This window comes from Hippopotamus amphibius, chromosome 2, assembly GCF_030028045.1.
Source record: "Hippopotamus amphibius kiboko isolate mHipAmp2 chromosome 2, mHipAmp2.hap2, whole genome shotgun sequence".
In the NCBI taxonomy this organism is placed as follows: Eukaryota; Metazoa; Chordata; class Mammalia; order Artiodactyla; family Hippopotamidae; genus Hippopotamus; species Hippopotamus amphibius.
Genome location: NC_080187.1, coordinates 99,007,482 through 99,023,557, shown reverse-complemented (window position 1 = coordinate 99,023,557; position 16,076 = coordinate 99,007,482). Strand labels below are relative to the sequence as shown.

The following is a 16,076-nucleotide window of genomic DNA, read 5'->3' as shown; positions in this document are numbered from 1 at the left end:
TTAGTGATGTTGAGCATCTTTCATGTGTTTGTTGGCCATCTGCATGTCTTCTTTGGAGAAATGTCTATTTAGGTCTTCCGCCCATTTGTGGACTGGGTTATTTGCTTTTTTGGTATGAAGCTGCAAGAGCTGCTTGTGTATTTTGGAGGTTAATCCTTTGTCCGTTGCTTCATTGGCAACTATTTTTTCCCATTCTGAGGGTTGCCTTCTAGTCTTGTTTATGGTTTCTTTCGCTGTGCAAAAGCTTTTAAGTCTCATTAGGTCCTATTTGTTTATTCTTGATTTTATTTCCATGATTCTAGGAGGTGGGTCAAACATCTATATTCTTTTACCCAACAATGGACAGGCACATGATTAGAAATCCGCTTGTGAACTATTTTTTAATGGCTATTTTCTTTCTGTCAAGCCTCCTTTATAATGCATCAGTTTCACAAAATCATTTTAGCAGTTAAAACCTAAATAGATCAAAACAGTATCAGCAACTGCAGCACCACCTGACTGATCCAAGCCTCCTAGTGTGACATTTGGGGAATACAGATGTACACTGGAGGCTAATGATCAGGCACCAAAGACTTCAAATTCACATGGATAATCCAAGCAGATGGCAAAAACATGTTGTTTTTAATGGCAAAGCTTTGTTCTGAGCGCTTTGGAAATATTAACCAATTTAATTTTCATAAATCTCTACAAAATATAAACTATTACTATTGCAATTTTATAGATATGGAAACTGAGGCACAGAGAAGTTAAGCTGCCCAAGGTCTCATAGTTAGTGATTGAGAGAGCCACCAGGATTCACACCCAGGAAGTCCGGTCCCAAAGGCAATGCCCTAACCACTCCACTATGGTACAAATGCCAAGAAAACTACACGCATGGGCTGTTAAAGTCTCAAAATCCAATTTAAATAGATTATAATTGGGAAACTATCCACTTTTTCTATGCAAAGGCTATATAAAACTTTCAAATGCCATTTGTTAAGAAAAAACATAAACAGCTTTCTTACTTCTGGGCCATTGGAGTTAGAATCTGTTTCATTTCATCCATGATAAGCTCTAGTTTTTCTGGCTGTACCTCTAATACTTTGTCCAGAGTTGGGTGATCTGCTGACTGCAACAGAAGAAAATCAAACCCCTCTAAATTTAATCAACTTTCTTCAACTTCAGAACAAAGAAAATCAATTACAGTCATTTTACATAAACTTAAATTTTTAGATTTCCCATATTCATATAACAAAAGCCCTGCTATAGATACACTCACATAGTAATTCTTGATTATCTTATTCTCATTCTATATACCCACCAATGTACTTTCAGAGCCAAGCTAAATAACCAACCAACTCAACCATTTACAACCAAGACCAGTATATACCTGCAAGCACCTAGCATGTGCCTAATCATAAGATCAAGTAGTCAGTTAACAAATTCTTGCCACCATGCATTTGGTAATTAGCTGGATATTCCTATAGTGACTGTGACAGAGGATAGAGAGCACTAAGTTAAACCCAGGAACTGAACTTGACTAGCAGAAGCAACCCAGGAATCAATCCATCTCCCTCAAGATAAATGTGTGTATTTGTGTCCTAAGGTCTGATAGATCCTTTAACTGACCTAGTCCCATTACCAGCCTTGTACTAAATCTAAGGTTGGGTCTCTCTACTCTGCTTCCTCTGTGCACACAACCCAGAGAAGGGTAATCCACAAACATGAGGAAACATGGGAGAAGGTAGCAGCAGGGAGCTCAATGCTCTTCAACCAGGGCTGGTTAGGGGGTGTTTACAAAGCTTCAGTATTAAGAATCTTCTTCCTTTGTCTATCTGACTGTAGAAACAGAAGTACCAGAGCATTGCACAGAGTACTTGGGAAGAAGTAACAAAAATAGTTTTAATTTACAGGGGATTTAAAGATTGTGCTCTGGGAGAAAGAAATGCTCATTACACCAGAGACAGAATAATCCAAGCGGATAAAAGGTATGCGATAGTCTCTTGAAGGACCAACCAAAATAAAAACACATTCTGAAAACAGGGCATTAGAGGTACGGAACAGCACACAGAAAAAGTAAAAATCTCTAGGAAAAACATCTTGAAACATCACCTTGTAAAGCTGAAATGTGTTCCCATAAAGCTCTTCTGTCAGCATGTTCCTCTGCTCCAAGATGGCTTTGTCATTGTAGGCGTACTCCACAATGGCGGACGCCTCCGCATGCCGCAGCATCTTCCTCACATGGCCTTTAAAACTTCTCATTATCTCTGCAATCTGTGCCTTACTCCTAAACCCAAAGTGACCATGGGAAAAGTAAGTGACAGAAGGAGAAAGCTGGGTGGCAACAAAACATAACACACTTCATCTGAGGCCAACTTATCATTGTGTGTGTGGGGGTGGCTACCACAGAGAAATGCTATGAGAAGGAAAATCAAATTGCCTCGTACTCCTACCTTGTATTTCTTTTTCTTTTTTCTCTCTTTTTTTTCTTTTTTGTTTGGCCATGCTATGCAGCTTATGGGATCCTAGTTCCCCAACCAGGGACTGAACCTGGGCCCTTGGCAGTGAGAGCACAGAGTCCTAACCACTGGACAGCCAGGGAATTCCCTCTACCTTGTATACCTAAGTGACTCGGGAGCCAGCCTGCCTAGGTTTGAAACCTGGCTCTGCTTACCAGCTGAAAGACCCTGGGAAAGTCATTTAACCGCTCTGTGCCTCAGCTTCTTCAGTTATAAAATAGAAAGAATAAGGTTGATGTGAGGATAAATGAGTTAAGATGCACTGAGAACTGTAATCAGGACATAGTAAGTGCTCAACAAATGTCAGTTCCCACTAGCAAATTGTTCAGCTTAAAAAAGGTAGGGTAGAAGGAGAAAAGGAGAAGGCACAAGTCAAAGATGCAGGAATAAAACATATTCTAGGATTCTCTTTTAAAACAGGACTTAATCACAAGTATTTCTATTCTAACCTAAAATCATCAAGCAGCCAATAATTCTAGTCAGAAATACAGTTTTTGAAAATTTGTCAGCTGTACTTTTTTATTGTTGATTAGCGTATTTTGGCATATTATAATACTTGAGAAGGCAAAACAAGTATCAATTTCACCTAGTTTAGGAAACCCTCCCATCTTGACATTCCCTAACCCACTAACCTTGCCCCTCCCATCACTCCATCTTCTAAATAACTGGTGACTAATTGCAAGTTCACTATAACCATTTCTCTTCTTCAGGGCTTTAAGATACAGTCGTAAGAACAATGAAAGCAATACCATCATTTTACATTAGTTTAAATAACATTAATTTTCTAAGACCACATTCCTTGCAAACATGCAAGCATCTGCTTAAGGCTACTGTTATGGTTACAGACTTTTACAGACATTTATTTGCATAGGTATCCACACCTTTAAAAAAAACTAATAAAAAAAATTTATAAATAAAACAACTTACCCATACATGAGAAACTTCTTAACAATATTTCTGGAATATTTAGCTTTGCTTAATTCAACCAAATCACCTGAAAAACAAAATACATTACAATGATTGGATAACCTCATTTCAGTCCTCCAGAAACAAGTAAAGAACTAAGTGCACAATCCTGAAACACAAACAAATAACTCCCTATTCGTCCCAAGGCAAAAAACAAATAAAAACAGAAAAGGTCCTGCAGAGGACACACTGCTATCCCTCAACAAAATTCTTTTCCAGGGCAGTGTTGGGTATTTCGAGAGAAAACAAGTGACTTTTTACAAATGATTACAAAATATATTAAGAAATACCTCGCAGTTCTTCAAAAGCCTGTTTTCTCTGCTCTTCGTTGCCATACTGAATGTAACACTGGATCACACGAGTTGAATCATGTGCAAACGCAATCTGCAGGAAAACATTTGGGGCCTTTAGACAAATTCTCCCTGAAAACAGATGTTTCTATCATACTATTTATGTTGTACTGCTGCCTCTTTTACAATTCCTTGTCAGAAATAAAGTAGGGTTTTCATGGCTAATCAAACCTAGGTTACTTAGAGGTAGAAATTCTTGTTTAATGGTTCAGAATGGCATTCTTTAGTTTTGCTGACTACCACATGGCATTGAGACAAGAATGTATTTAACTATTCTACAAGAATGTATCTAACTATTCAAGATTCTATCAGTATAATCAAAACCAAACAAAACCTGTCTAATGATTATACACACTTATTTCTCATTTCTCTGATAGTTATTTTCCCTAAAAGAGGAATTTTCCAATGCAAAAATTCTATTATTCTACAATTTTTTTTAATATAAATGATCTAAGAATGTTTAGCTTTGGCAACCAAACTCTTGCTACATAATTATACCTAATTATTATAATAATCTAGATACACACTGGCAATTACATTATGAGCTAATCACTCCATTTCTCACATTTTCATTATAATCCCTGAACATACATCATTATATTCCTAGAATTTCAAATCTGATTCTCCAATCCAACCCCCCTCACAACTACTGGATGGATTAGATTCTCATTGAAGGACTTGCTAATCAATTTTCTAAATCAATAACCACAGATCATCAGTCATGTACTATTATTTTTTATATGCTACAGTCTACTTTAATAGTGCTTATTACTTGCTGCTGAGTCTGTCTTTAAATTTTTAGATTCTAACAAGTCAGAAGATGAAGGTATACCTTCATCAAAGTCATGGATTTCAAAAGAATTTCCTTAAGGGAGATTTGCATAAACATTTTTGATGAAACTTTAAAAATATTTTTTTTAAATAAGGTTGTTTTGTGCATATACTGATTATCTACTATGTATCAAATATATGTGCTTTAAGTATATTTTTCTCATTTAGACTCAAAGCAACCGTAAAAGTGGGTTCTTGTTATTAGAACTTTATAGATGAAAGTAAGTTTATGAGAAATTAAGGAACTTGCTATCCTTGTGGGGATGAAACTTAACTTCTCTGAGCCCAGATGTATCAAACATCTAATAGGGATGATGACTGAGTTAAAGGATACAAAGTATGCACTGGTTAGCATAATTCCTAGTACACAGTAAATAATCAACAAAGAGGCTGTTATTGTCTAAAGGCACACATGTTTTAGACAGCAGAGTGAGTATCTGAATACCAGACTAACTCCAAGGTCCATGGGCATGCAGTAATAACCTAAGGGTAATTGGGAAAGGATCCTGAGTGTAAATTATTTATAAATTGGGTATAACAGACTACTGCTAGAGATGAAGAGGCGTTCTATCCTAAAAAGATCTTGCTGGCTTTAAGAAAGCAGTAGCTGGGAACTTGCTGTTTTAAGACAGTACTTCAAATTGCAATACAGCATCTGGTTAAACCTACATACATGGTTCAGTAAAGGTTGCCCCTCAAGGGTCCCCAAAGATACTGAGTCTGCTGTCTTACAAGTGATTATCACTATTTTATCCAAATACACAAGAATCAATAGAAGTTTACTATAAAGCAGAATTAAACAGCAAAAACAAATATCACTTTAGAACCCCCAAATCTATTATATTTTAAAGGTCTTTGCATGATGCTTGTAAAAGCAAGGAAGAAAGTAATCATGTGTTTGCATCATGCATACTAAATAGCCAACAATTTAGAACATACAAAAGTATACAGAGTTCACAGCAAGACATTCTAACAAATACTGTTGAACTAATAAATTCCTTGAGATAGCTTTAGGAGAACACTGATTTATTTTAAGTAAATTATTTTAAAATGAACAGCCATAAACTTGATAGCCTTTTTACAACTTCCCAGCAGTAAGATCTCTATTAAACTTTTTAGTCAGTATTATAAAAGGTATTTGAAATTTGAAACCAAATACATTAAAAACAGAAAAATTTCACAATGGTGAACTACCATAATGGTCAACTACCCTTTACTGAGAGTCAATTTCAATTTTTTAAAATTGCAACTATGAGTGTGCCCTACTTACAGTTTTAATTTTCCCTTGAATCAACTTCTGCAAATCACTCATCAACTTCACTCTTTTTTCTTTGTCACAATCTTTTCTATAAAAGAAGTAGGAAACATAGCCTAAGTAAAGACATTATTTCAAACACACAAAACTAAAAACTATACCAGTGTATGTTCACCCCGTTCAGTATGATTTTCTCTTCGAAGAGAGCAAACCTCTGACATTAAAATTACTATTCGAGAGCAGCCAGAGAAAAGTAATTTTCTCAAAGGCAGAAACTCATCTTACAAGGTATAATTTTATGCATCAATCTAAATCTTAACAGCCAGAACTTCAAAAGTAAAGAAAATAAAACAAGTCCAAGACACCAAATACTCAAGTATTTCAAAACCTAGTCGAAAAGAATTGTCCTTCATTTTCTCCGAAATTTCTCAGGAAGGATGTCAAATCCATTTTAACTCTCCTGCATTCTCATAAGCAGATCTGATGCCAACCTAATGATTCCACACATTTCTGCAATGGGCATACATCCAAACACCAGTGCCACTATGGAGTGTTTGAGTACTCCCTAAATAACCCAAGTGCTCTGTCATTTATTTTAGGACATCTCACCATTTACTAGGTACACTGTTACTCTTCCATCATCTCAAAAGGCTTAATAAAGACGCCATTAAGTAGCATTACCTTCTTAAGATCTCCCAGATCTGCTTTGCCCGAACAACAATGTCATAGTTGGTTTTATCACTGAGTTGCCTGCTCTGCTTCAGTTCTTTCTTCTTTTTTTTGAACTCATCCCATTTGGGTTTCTTGGCTGCTGACTCTAGTCATTACAGAAATTATTTTCAATTACATTTAACATTCTCAGTGCCATAAACACGTACAAATTAGGTACCTATGGCAATCACTAATCAAGATCAATACTCGTTGTGGAAACTAAAAGGGGGAAAACATCATTCCCTATCAACTTATACTTTATTTCATTTTCTGAGCAGTTTACACATTTTAAATGTGGTTGACATCAACTATTCATTCATTCAACAGCTATTTACTGATTCTTAACAATAGGATACCTATTAAGAAAAAAAAGGAAACTAAACAGATGACAAAAGCAATTTTAAAAATTTAAGCATCTTTTTCAACTGTAAGATAAAATTTTACTTTAGAACATTAAGATCATTGGATTTTAGGTATAATCAGTTCTTGATGAAAACAAAAACTGGTCCAAATTAACATAGGAAAAGCAATATTCAAAAATTCACTATTCTGAGTGCTGCTATGTAATAAATAGGTAATTTAATTCTTACAAAAACACTATGAGGTGGGTACTATTACTATCCCCTTTCATGTCAGGGAAACAAACGCACCAAGCAGGTAAATTCCTTGTCCAAGGTCACATAACTCCTGAGTGGCAGAGTCAGGATTCAAACCCAGATATGGCTCTGAAACTTTACTCTCTGCTGTCTCTTACTCATGACAACGCACAATCAAGATTCCTAAGTTTTCTACAATTCAGGTCATGCTATAAAAGTATCTTTCTATTGGTTATTTTTTGTCTTCACAATCTAAGTAACTTATTAATTGAAGAAAAGAGCCGAAAGAGGCCAAACAAACAAAAAAAAAGTAATAAAACAGGTATTATTTACATAAGTACCCTGCAAAGAACTCTTAGGAGAGTAAGTTATTTCTAGATAGCTCCCCTTCTCTGATTAGAAATACACTCAAAAAACAAAATTCTCCTATAATCTCAAAACCCACGGATTACCATTTTATCTTTCTTGTCTTTTCCCCTACATGTTTTATATTAATTTCCTACTATCTGTACTTAAACATTATTATGTTGTAAGCATTCTTCCATGAAACTAAATATTCCTTAAGAATATAATTTTTAATGGCATAAAATATACCACAACCTATTTAATTACTTCCCTTACTTCTCACTTACTTATTTCCAACCTGGTAATAGATTACAGGCAACAGAAGGCATATTCACCATTAATATAGCGCATCATGTACTATACAGCAGAGGATAATAACCGATACAGGGTTCATTTAATTCTACAAATATCTGGGCACCCTTGAATCAATTTGGGGGACATATAGTATCCAATCCCCCTCAGTTGCTGGTATAAAAATGAGAAAATAAAATTAGAGTTCCATTTTCAGATGGTGGGAACTTATCTCCTATAGCAAAAGGAACCAGGGCTACACTATAATAGATGGGGATGTGTATGCATTTAAAATGCAGGTGTCAAGAACTCCAGTGTGGCAAGGAAGATTTAGGACCTAACAGAGAAGCTAGGAAAGAGTAGGTAGGAAAGAGAAGCTGCAAGAGAAGGGGAAAAGAGAAAAAATGGAGGCATGAGCATGAAAGAATTCTTCAGGCCTAATGAGAAACAATGAAAATTTCGCTCCTTTCCTCTCTCCCTACATTCCTGTCTTAAGGCTGCTGTCCCTCTAGTGAGGAGCCCTAGGCAGAGAAGAAAACAGGGACCAGGGCTAAAGGACTGGACTAAGACGGCCCCACAGCAGTGGTCTCGGCTGGCAGCAAAGGAGCAGTGTCAGGCTGTGCCACGCTGAAGAAAAAGAGCAGACACCAGAGAAATTCTCATGATGCTGCAGGGAAGGCATATGCTTGTCAGCACGTATATCCTGGAAGCTGCTTCTTTGAGACCACGACTGGACAAGCAATGCACAGCAAGGGCAGGTTGTACCACAGACAGCAGAGCTCTGGGTTAGAGATGACCCCTTGAACATCACAATGAACAGATTCTTAGTTTGTTTCAACAGACAGAGAGGGAGGCCTGCCCACATTTCTAATCAGTTAGCAACCTATCCTGAACCAATTCAAGTCAAATCTGCCACGTGTATACTATACCTTCTCTGTAACTGTTTACGGGGTCTGAGCCATCTGATGGGTTGATGATATTAGAGCGGCTCTAATAGGGCAGGGTCTATACGTTTCTTGTTCACCAGGGCACCTTAGCCAAGGTGGATGTTTTGCTGGGACACGTTGAATTATTTAAAGCTGGCTTCTGTGCTGATCAGCTGAGGCCCGCACCCTCACTGATTACTTTTTCCACTGTCTCTGAGGACAGTGCACAGAAAACTGAAGACTTTGTTTGTTAAATGAATAAGTTCATTAATTTTAGCCAACTGAAAGGAATGTTTTATTGAGGTTCCAATGTATACAGCCATTACAACTTAGCCTAATTGCACAGCTAGGGGAATTCAGAAAGGGCCTAGGAAGTAAGAACTTGTAAGTACCAGAAGATGATTTTGACCAGAGAAGACGCTTTCTGTTGTTTATTTAATCCCACCTACCCTCCCACCCCCACCCCAAATATTGCCTGTCAAGCAACTAGAATGGGAGGTCTCTCACAGACTTCTAGAGTCTGTGCACAATGGTTCAGGTAATCACTCAGGCAGGGCAAGGACTTCTGCAAAAACTATATTAAAGGAATCAGTGCTTACCATCATTTTTACTGTTTGGCTGGAATTTTCTCTTCCTGTTGAATTTATTTGCCTGCTGGAATTTGTTCTTTGATATTTTATCCCCTTGCTGCTTATTCTTGAACTGCTTCACACCTTTTTTCCCAGGTTTTGTGGCAGTTTTCTCAAAGTTCTTAGATGTGATTTTAGGTCCACCTTCCTTAACTTTTTTGGGGAAAGTCTTTGAAGAACCAGAATCTAATGACAATAATAAATAATTATTAGTTCAATGATCCTGGGCCTATATCTTTTATGCACTGGGTTATATTTGTTACAAAAAATTACACACTCTTTAGTGAAATATACTTTGTCTTACTCTCAAATATGGAGCACAGCAGGACTTAAAAAATCAAAACAAAATTTAAAAACTTCCTCTGATTATAAAATTATAATACAGGTTCATTATAGAAAACCTACCAAGTAGAGAAATACATAATAAAAGCTACCCATAATTCTAGAGATAACCACTGTTGTCAGGTGTATTTCTGTTTTAAGCACATATCACAAGATGAGATACTGTAGTGTGTGTGTGTGTGTGTGTGTGTGTGTGTGTGTGTGTGTGTGTGTATTTTGGGGGTCAATAACATAATAAGAGTCTAAGAAGAAAATGAACATTTAAAATTTTAAAAATGTATCATATAGACAAATTTAAAATGTTTGTTTTTCAAAATTTCTAGCTGTAAGAAAAAAAAAAACCCCACAAAGAGTGCTTAGGAAACTAGTCATTGACACAATTCCTGACGTCTCTATTTTGCAATACTGACACCTGATGGAATAATAAAGACATCACAATTAGAAATCCTGAAGATCTGGCTTACCAGTAGATGTATTTATCAGCCACATAAGAAACATTAAAATAAATTGTTGTGGTGAATTAGTGTGACTAAAGTGCGGGAACAGCATCACTAGCTGAGATAAGGGGTCTTTCACAAGGAGAGCGCCCACCAATTACCCTGGGAATTTCTGAAAGGTCTAAGTTTCACAGGGAACTTGCAAACTCATATCTAGTAACATCTATTTTTTCTACTATTTTCATCCTAACTCTAACCCATGAATAGACTGGAATCTGCTACACGCACCCTCATCCCACCAATCCTTCCCTCCAAAGGCCAAAACCACCATAGGAAGCATGTTTTGAGTATCTTACCATTGTTTTTATGAAACCTGTTTTTCTCTTGTGATGTCTTTGTACCTTTTCCTGTGATTTTTTTTTTCCCTTTGACTTCCATTATAGCAACTGTGGAAAATAAAAACAAAATTCAAAAAAGGATCACCGAATCGCTCTCATCCAATAAGTCATTAGTGGTCACGGCCACATTTACTCCTTGAGGTCACAGATGCAGGACAAATTATCTGCGTCCAGCACAGGCACCCATGAGTTCAGGAACAACACAATCACTACTTCTAAGATTGTAAAGGTGAAAATAAATAAGATACCAGTACAAAAACTAAGAACACACACATACCTTGGCTTGTGTGTGATGTTTTGGAGGCAACATTTCAGCAACAGTAATGGCTAAAAATAAATCATTATTTACTCTAAGCATGATACAACTGTCAGTGTTTGCATTTCTTACAACCTGGGAAGACTTAGTGATGAGAAAATGACAATATTACCATTTGATTTCTTGGTCTCTATCCTAAAAAGCCAGGAACAAACAATACACTGCACTTATCACATATTCAAATATAATGAAAGAAAATAAAAGATTATCTAAAAGATTCCTATGTAACCCGAGGTAGCTAAAACAAAAACTAACTTCAAATGTTTAACTTGTTATTCTTTTAGAGGCAACCAAGTAATTTTCAAGACCTCCAAGTGCAACTGTTGAAATACTTAATACTTCATTTTAAAGGAATCTGCTTAACAGGTTACTTCTGGGTAGAGACCCCACTTGTGCACAGGGCAAACTCCTCAGCTGCCCAAGGCTCCTAAAAGCAGCAGAATATATCAAGAGCAAAAGTTACTATGTTTTATCTATTTTTGTACCTTCCAAAGTTGCATATTCAACTCATTACAAAATTTCTAAAGTTGACCCTTTCGAGTAGATGCTAGGGATCCCTAGACAATTCCAGATATTTCTAGACAAGAATTTTCCATTAAAAATGAAAAATTTCTCAAGATACTAATAGGTATAAGAGAAAAGAAGGGTTCTGGGGTAAAATGTATTTGGGAAACACCAAAACGAAAATAATTAACAAAGCTTTTTTTAAAGAAAGGCAGATTCTTTTAATTTGCTAATTTAAGCCATTAATAACCAAGCACAAGGTAAAGTATGCAGAATTTCCCAACCACGATAGAACCACTTTTTCCTGGAATATCTCAAGGGACTAGCAGGGTAACAAAGAACACTCTGGAAAATGAATGGCCTCTGAATTAGTCAGGTCATTAATGACCCACTCTATCACTTGGCTACAGCCTTCAAAACCACATCTGCATCCCTTAGCTCTTCTGTGCATGAACTTTTTATTTTGATGTAAGTTTAGTTTTAAAGAAGAGTTGGGACAGATACACAGAAAGTTCCAGTATACCCCTCAGCTTCCCCTAATGTTAACCTATTACCATGATGCATTTACCAAAACTAAGAAATAACATTAATATGATGCTATTAAATTGGGGTTTCACCAGTTTTCCCACTAATGTCCTTTTTCTATTCCAGATATCCTGCATTTAATCATCAGGTCTTCTTAGTTTCCACCAATCTGTGACAGTTTTTCAGTCTTTGTTTCTCACAACCAGGACATTTTTGATCAGGCACTGCATAGAACATCCTGCATTTGGAGTCTGTCTGACATTTTCCCTTGATCTGACTGGCATTATGGATTTGAAGGAAGAGTATCATAGAGATGAAGTGCCCTTCTCACCCCGTCACATTAAGAGGAGCATGATATCAACATGACTAGTGATATTAACCTTGATCACTTGGTTAAGGTAGTGTGTGCCAGGTGATTCCACTGTAAAGTTACTGTTTTCCTTTCCATATTCTATTATTAGAAGCAAGTCACTAAATTCATCCCAAACTGAAGGGGAGGGGACTTAAGCTCCACTTTCTAGAGTGTGGAGTATTAAACAATTTGTTTGAATCAATACATTAAAGTCCCCACAGCAATTAACAAATATTTTGGACGATGTACTTTGAGATCATGCAAATATCCTGTGTCCCCCACTGATTTCAGCACTCTCCAGTGGACCTTGCCTGTAGCAATTACTGTGTTGTTTTAATGGTGATCTTCTATTTCCCTACTTACTTTTACCTTTATTATTTTGAATCCTTCTGTAGGGAAAGTTTATTCCTTCTCTCCATTTATTTAATCATTTATTTACATCAGTATGGTCTCACCAATATTTTATTACTTGGGGCATGGACAAATAGTATCTTTCTTTTGTTACTAAAGTTGTCCCAGCTTTGAAATCTCTAAGCTTGCTTCTGTGTCCTTTTAATGTGGTCCACCTTTTTTTTTTTTCCTTTTTAGTGTGTCCTGCATTCCTGGCACTTGTTCCAAGTTTACCTTTCATTTTCCCTGCGCAAGCCCTAATATCAACCATTTCTCCAAGGAACCTTCTGGTTCCTCTTATTGAAATCTGAGTGCTAGGTGTGCTTGTCACTGGCGTGTCACTGCTTCTAAGTCTTTTCACCAGACATAGCTAGGTAATGTATATTAGCCTATGTATACACACAAACCTGTATTTCTGTATCTATTAAGTAAGTTCGTACTAATGTCTCCAACTCTAGTCACGTGCCACAGGGTTATAGTTGCTAAAAACAAATTTACCAATTATAATACGGTGTTTATCTGCAGTTCCTCACAGTGTCCATTCAAAACACTGCTTTCCAAAGTTACTTCGGTCAACTCTTTTGCCTCCACTCCTTCAGTGAGGTCATTTTACACATTTGTACTAGTAAGATTCATTTTGTGCCAGTGTGCATTTCATTTCCAGACATGTCAGTTGACCTCCCTTTCATCTGTACATAGTCAAGTTCAGTCTTTCTGGTGTACGGTGCTAATTTTGACAAACCCGTAGTTATATATGCACCACAACTCCTAAAAGTCCCCTGTGGAGCCCCTTTGCAATCATCCTCTCCTGGCTCTCTTGGCAATGATTGATGTGTGTTTCTACCCTCTAGTTTTGTGCCTTCTCAAAAATGTCACATAAATGGAATCAGACAATATACAGTCTTTTGAGTCTTGCTTCTCTCGCTCAGCAAACTGCATTTGCTTAGGGACCCTGTACCATCACATCCAACCATCACATTCCAGTGTCTTGGAACTGTCTTCTCTTTTTTCCTTCCCTCCATTACCCCATTCGGGCTCTTTACCTCTTGCTCAGATTGTTTTCTGCCATTAGATTCAATTTGCTATGATCTGCTCCCTGCTGCCCAATTAATCTTCCACTAACACATCTATTCATGTCATTTCCCTGCTCTAACACCTTCAAAAGTTTCCCACTGCTTATAGGAACAATTTCAAACTCTGTCTGCCATTCAAAACTTGGTCCTAACTTACCCACATCACAATACCACACTGAAGCCAACCTTACTCTCTCACTATTCTTTTTCAGGAGCCAAACTTTGTCATTCTCTATCAATATAAATCCTACCCATCCTTCAAATCCCGCCTAAATGACAATTTCTTATCATTCCTCCTCCATATGCCTTCCTTCTTTCTCAAGTTATTTTCCTTATTCCTACGGCACATTCTGATGACCTTCTTACAGCTTAACACTTTGGACTTGAAATGTACTGAATACTTACACACTATGTGCGTAATAATGGGTTTTCAAAAGACATATACAAAAAAAGTCAAAGTATGATAATAGAGACAGGCAAGCAGAAAATCAAAACACGGCATAATTAAGAATTATAACTGAAGTATATAAAAAGTGTTCAGACAGCCACAGAGCTTGAAAGCCCAGTTCTGCCTTGTGAAGGAAAACAGCGGAGATATCCCAGACAGAGAGGGACGCACGAGGCATCGTGATTAATCTTTACTGCTCTCAGCAGGCTCAGCAATGCACTGTGAACGTAATGACCATTCAATACCCACCTTCTAAATGCTGGCATTCCTCAAGCTTCCCCTCTGTCTCCACACTTCTCCCTAGGTAATCTCATGCAATCCCATGGCTTTCTATGCTGGACTCCCAAATTATTTCTCCATTAGGAGGAACATTTCCTTGGGCTCCAGACTTGTGTATCTAACTGCCTACCTGAAACTTCCATTTAGGTATCTAACAAGCACCTCACCCTTAATAGAACCAAAATATAATTCTTTAACTGTATCACCAATGCAAACCACTCCCAAACAATAACATCCTCATCTATTTTTCCCTGCCGTATTTTTCCCCACTTCAGCAAGGACGCATCATCCACTCCACTGCCCAAGGAAGAAATCTGAGATTTACCTGTGCTAGTTTGCTCTTGTCTGCTACGCCCAATTCTTCAGTAGGTCTTCCCAAATCTTTAAAAACACCTCTAACCCTTCAATTTCAATCACCACTACCGCCACCCTAAATCAAACCATCAACAACTCAACTATATAATCAATAATAATCCAAATTATTATACATTTTCCAAAAAGAACCAAGGCCTATTGCGGTTCTCCCTTGCTTATAAGCCTTCGCTGTGTTCTAATAACGAGAATATTTTTCCGTTGTAGAGAAAATCGAAACTCCCACCACGGCCTTCAAACCCTACAGAACCTCCTCTTACCCTACCCCTTTATATGGCTGAACTTCCAGCTCACTACCCTGGTCCCGTTTCTACAGCTCCCACCTCAGGGACTTAGCCCAAATGACTACCTCTGGTGAAAGTTGTTCTCCCTGGGCTTCCAGATTTCAGGGTTGCCTCTCGCCGCGCTCTAGGTCTCGACGTAAAGATGCCTTCAGACTTCCCTATCCTTTATCTCGGCACCCAGTTCGTTTCCTTCCTAGCGCTTACAACTTGCAACTGTACACCCAGGTTGCAAACTGGGCATCTAGCACCGACCGGACGCAGAGTGGATGTCTGTCAAACATACGACAGAAAGGCTGAAAGCGTGGCAGGGAGAGTTGTAAACTCGCCCTTGTCGCCAGGCTTCCATCAACCCCCAAACTCCCAAAACAAAAGGCCACAGAAGGCCGCCCGGCGGGTGACAGGCACGAACACCTCTACCCGAGAGATCCTCCGACTTCAGCCAGGGCAGGGGGCGAAGCCCTCCCGGGAGCGGCCGCGGAGCCCGTAGCACTCACCGCACACGTGCGGCCCAGGCAGGCGCAGGTCCCAGCTTCGCCGCCGCGGCTTCCGCTTCCTCGCCTTGCCCCGCCCCCTAGTCGCCTTTTTCCTTCTTCCTCGGCCGGGCTCGGGTTAAGGGGTGGGGATTAGTCAGAAAAACGGAAATTCGGCCTTTCTATTGGTCCGCTTCTATTTCCACTTCATCCGGAGGCGCGAGGGCGGCGCCACAGGCGGGTTTTGGCCCCTGAAAGGATCCGTGATAGTGGCTGCTGAAAGTGACGTCACTCACCCTGTCGCTTCCCGGCCGCGGGGAGCGGGTGGTTTCTCGCGAGGGCTGGCCGATTGTGGGCTGGGCTAATTTGGGCTCGAGGCTAAATAGTTAACTCTTTGCGAGTGCGTTGGTTCGCATCCTCCCTGGCAGTCCAAGCGGCGGACGTTAAAGGGATATCTTGAGAGGCGGCTAGAATTGCGATCTCGTACT

General features: G+C 38.5%; 1 protein-coding gene across 6 annotated transcripts in view; it reads right to left on the bottom strand.

Moving 5' to 3' along the window:
- The window catches only part of PUM3 (pumilio RNA binding family member 3), a 41,130-nt gene extending 25,449 nt beyond the window's left edge, over window positions 1-15,681 (bottom strand). For 4 of the 6 annotated variants that reach the window (XM_057721390.1, XM_057721385.1, XM_057721387.1 and 1 more), the window contains exons 1-9: window positions 15,613-15,681; window positions 10,534-10,623; window positions 9,369-9,584; window positions 6,582-6,717; window positions 5,916-5,991; window positions 3,755-3,848; window positions 3,426-3,492; window positions 2,092-2,266; window positions 1,005-1,108 (exon numbers count right to left, since the gene is read on the bottom strand). In XM_057721390.1, the coding sequence (XP_057577373.1) occupies window positions 1,005-1,108; window positions 2,092-2,266; window positions 3,426-3,492; window positions 3,755-3,848; window positions 5,916-5,991; window positions 6,582-6,717; window positions 9,369-9,584; window positions 10,534-10,615 (950 nt within the window). In that variant the 5' untranslated portion in view covers window positions 10,616-10,623; window positions 15,613-15,681. The other 2 variants (XM_057721386.1, XM_057721391.1) reach the window with 2 other exon arrangements.
- Between the last annotated feature and the right edge of the window lie 395 nt (window positions 15,682-16,076).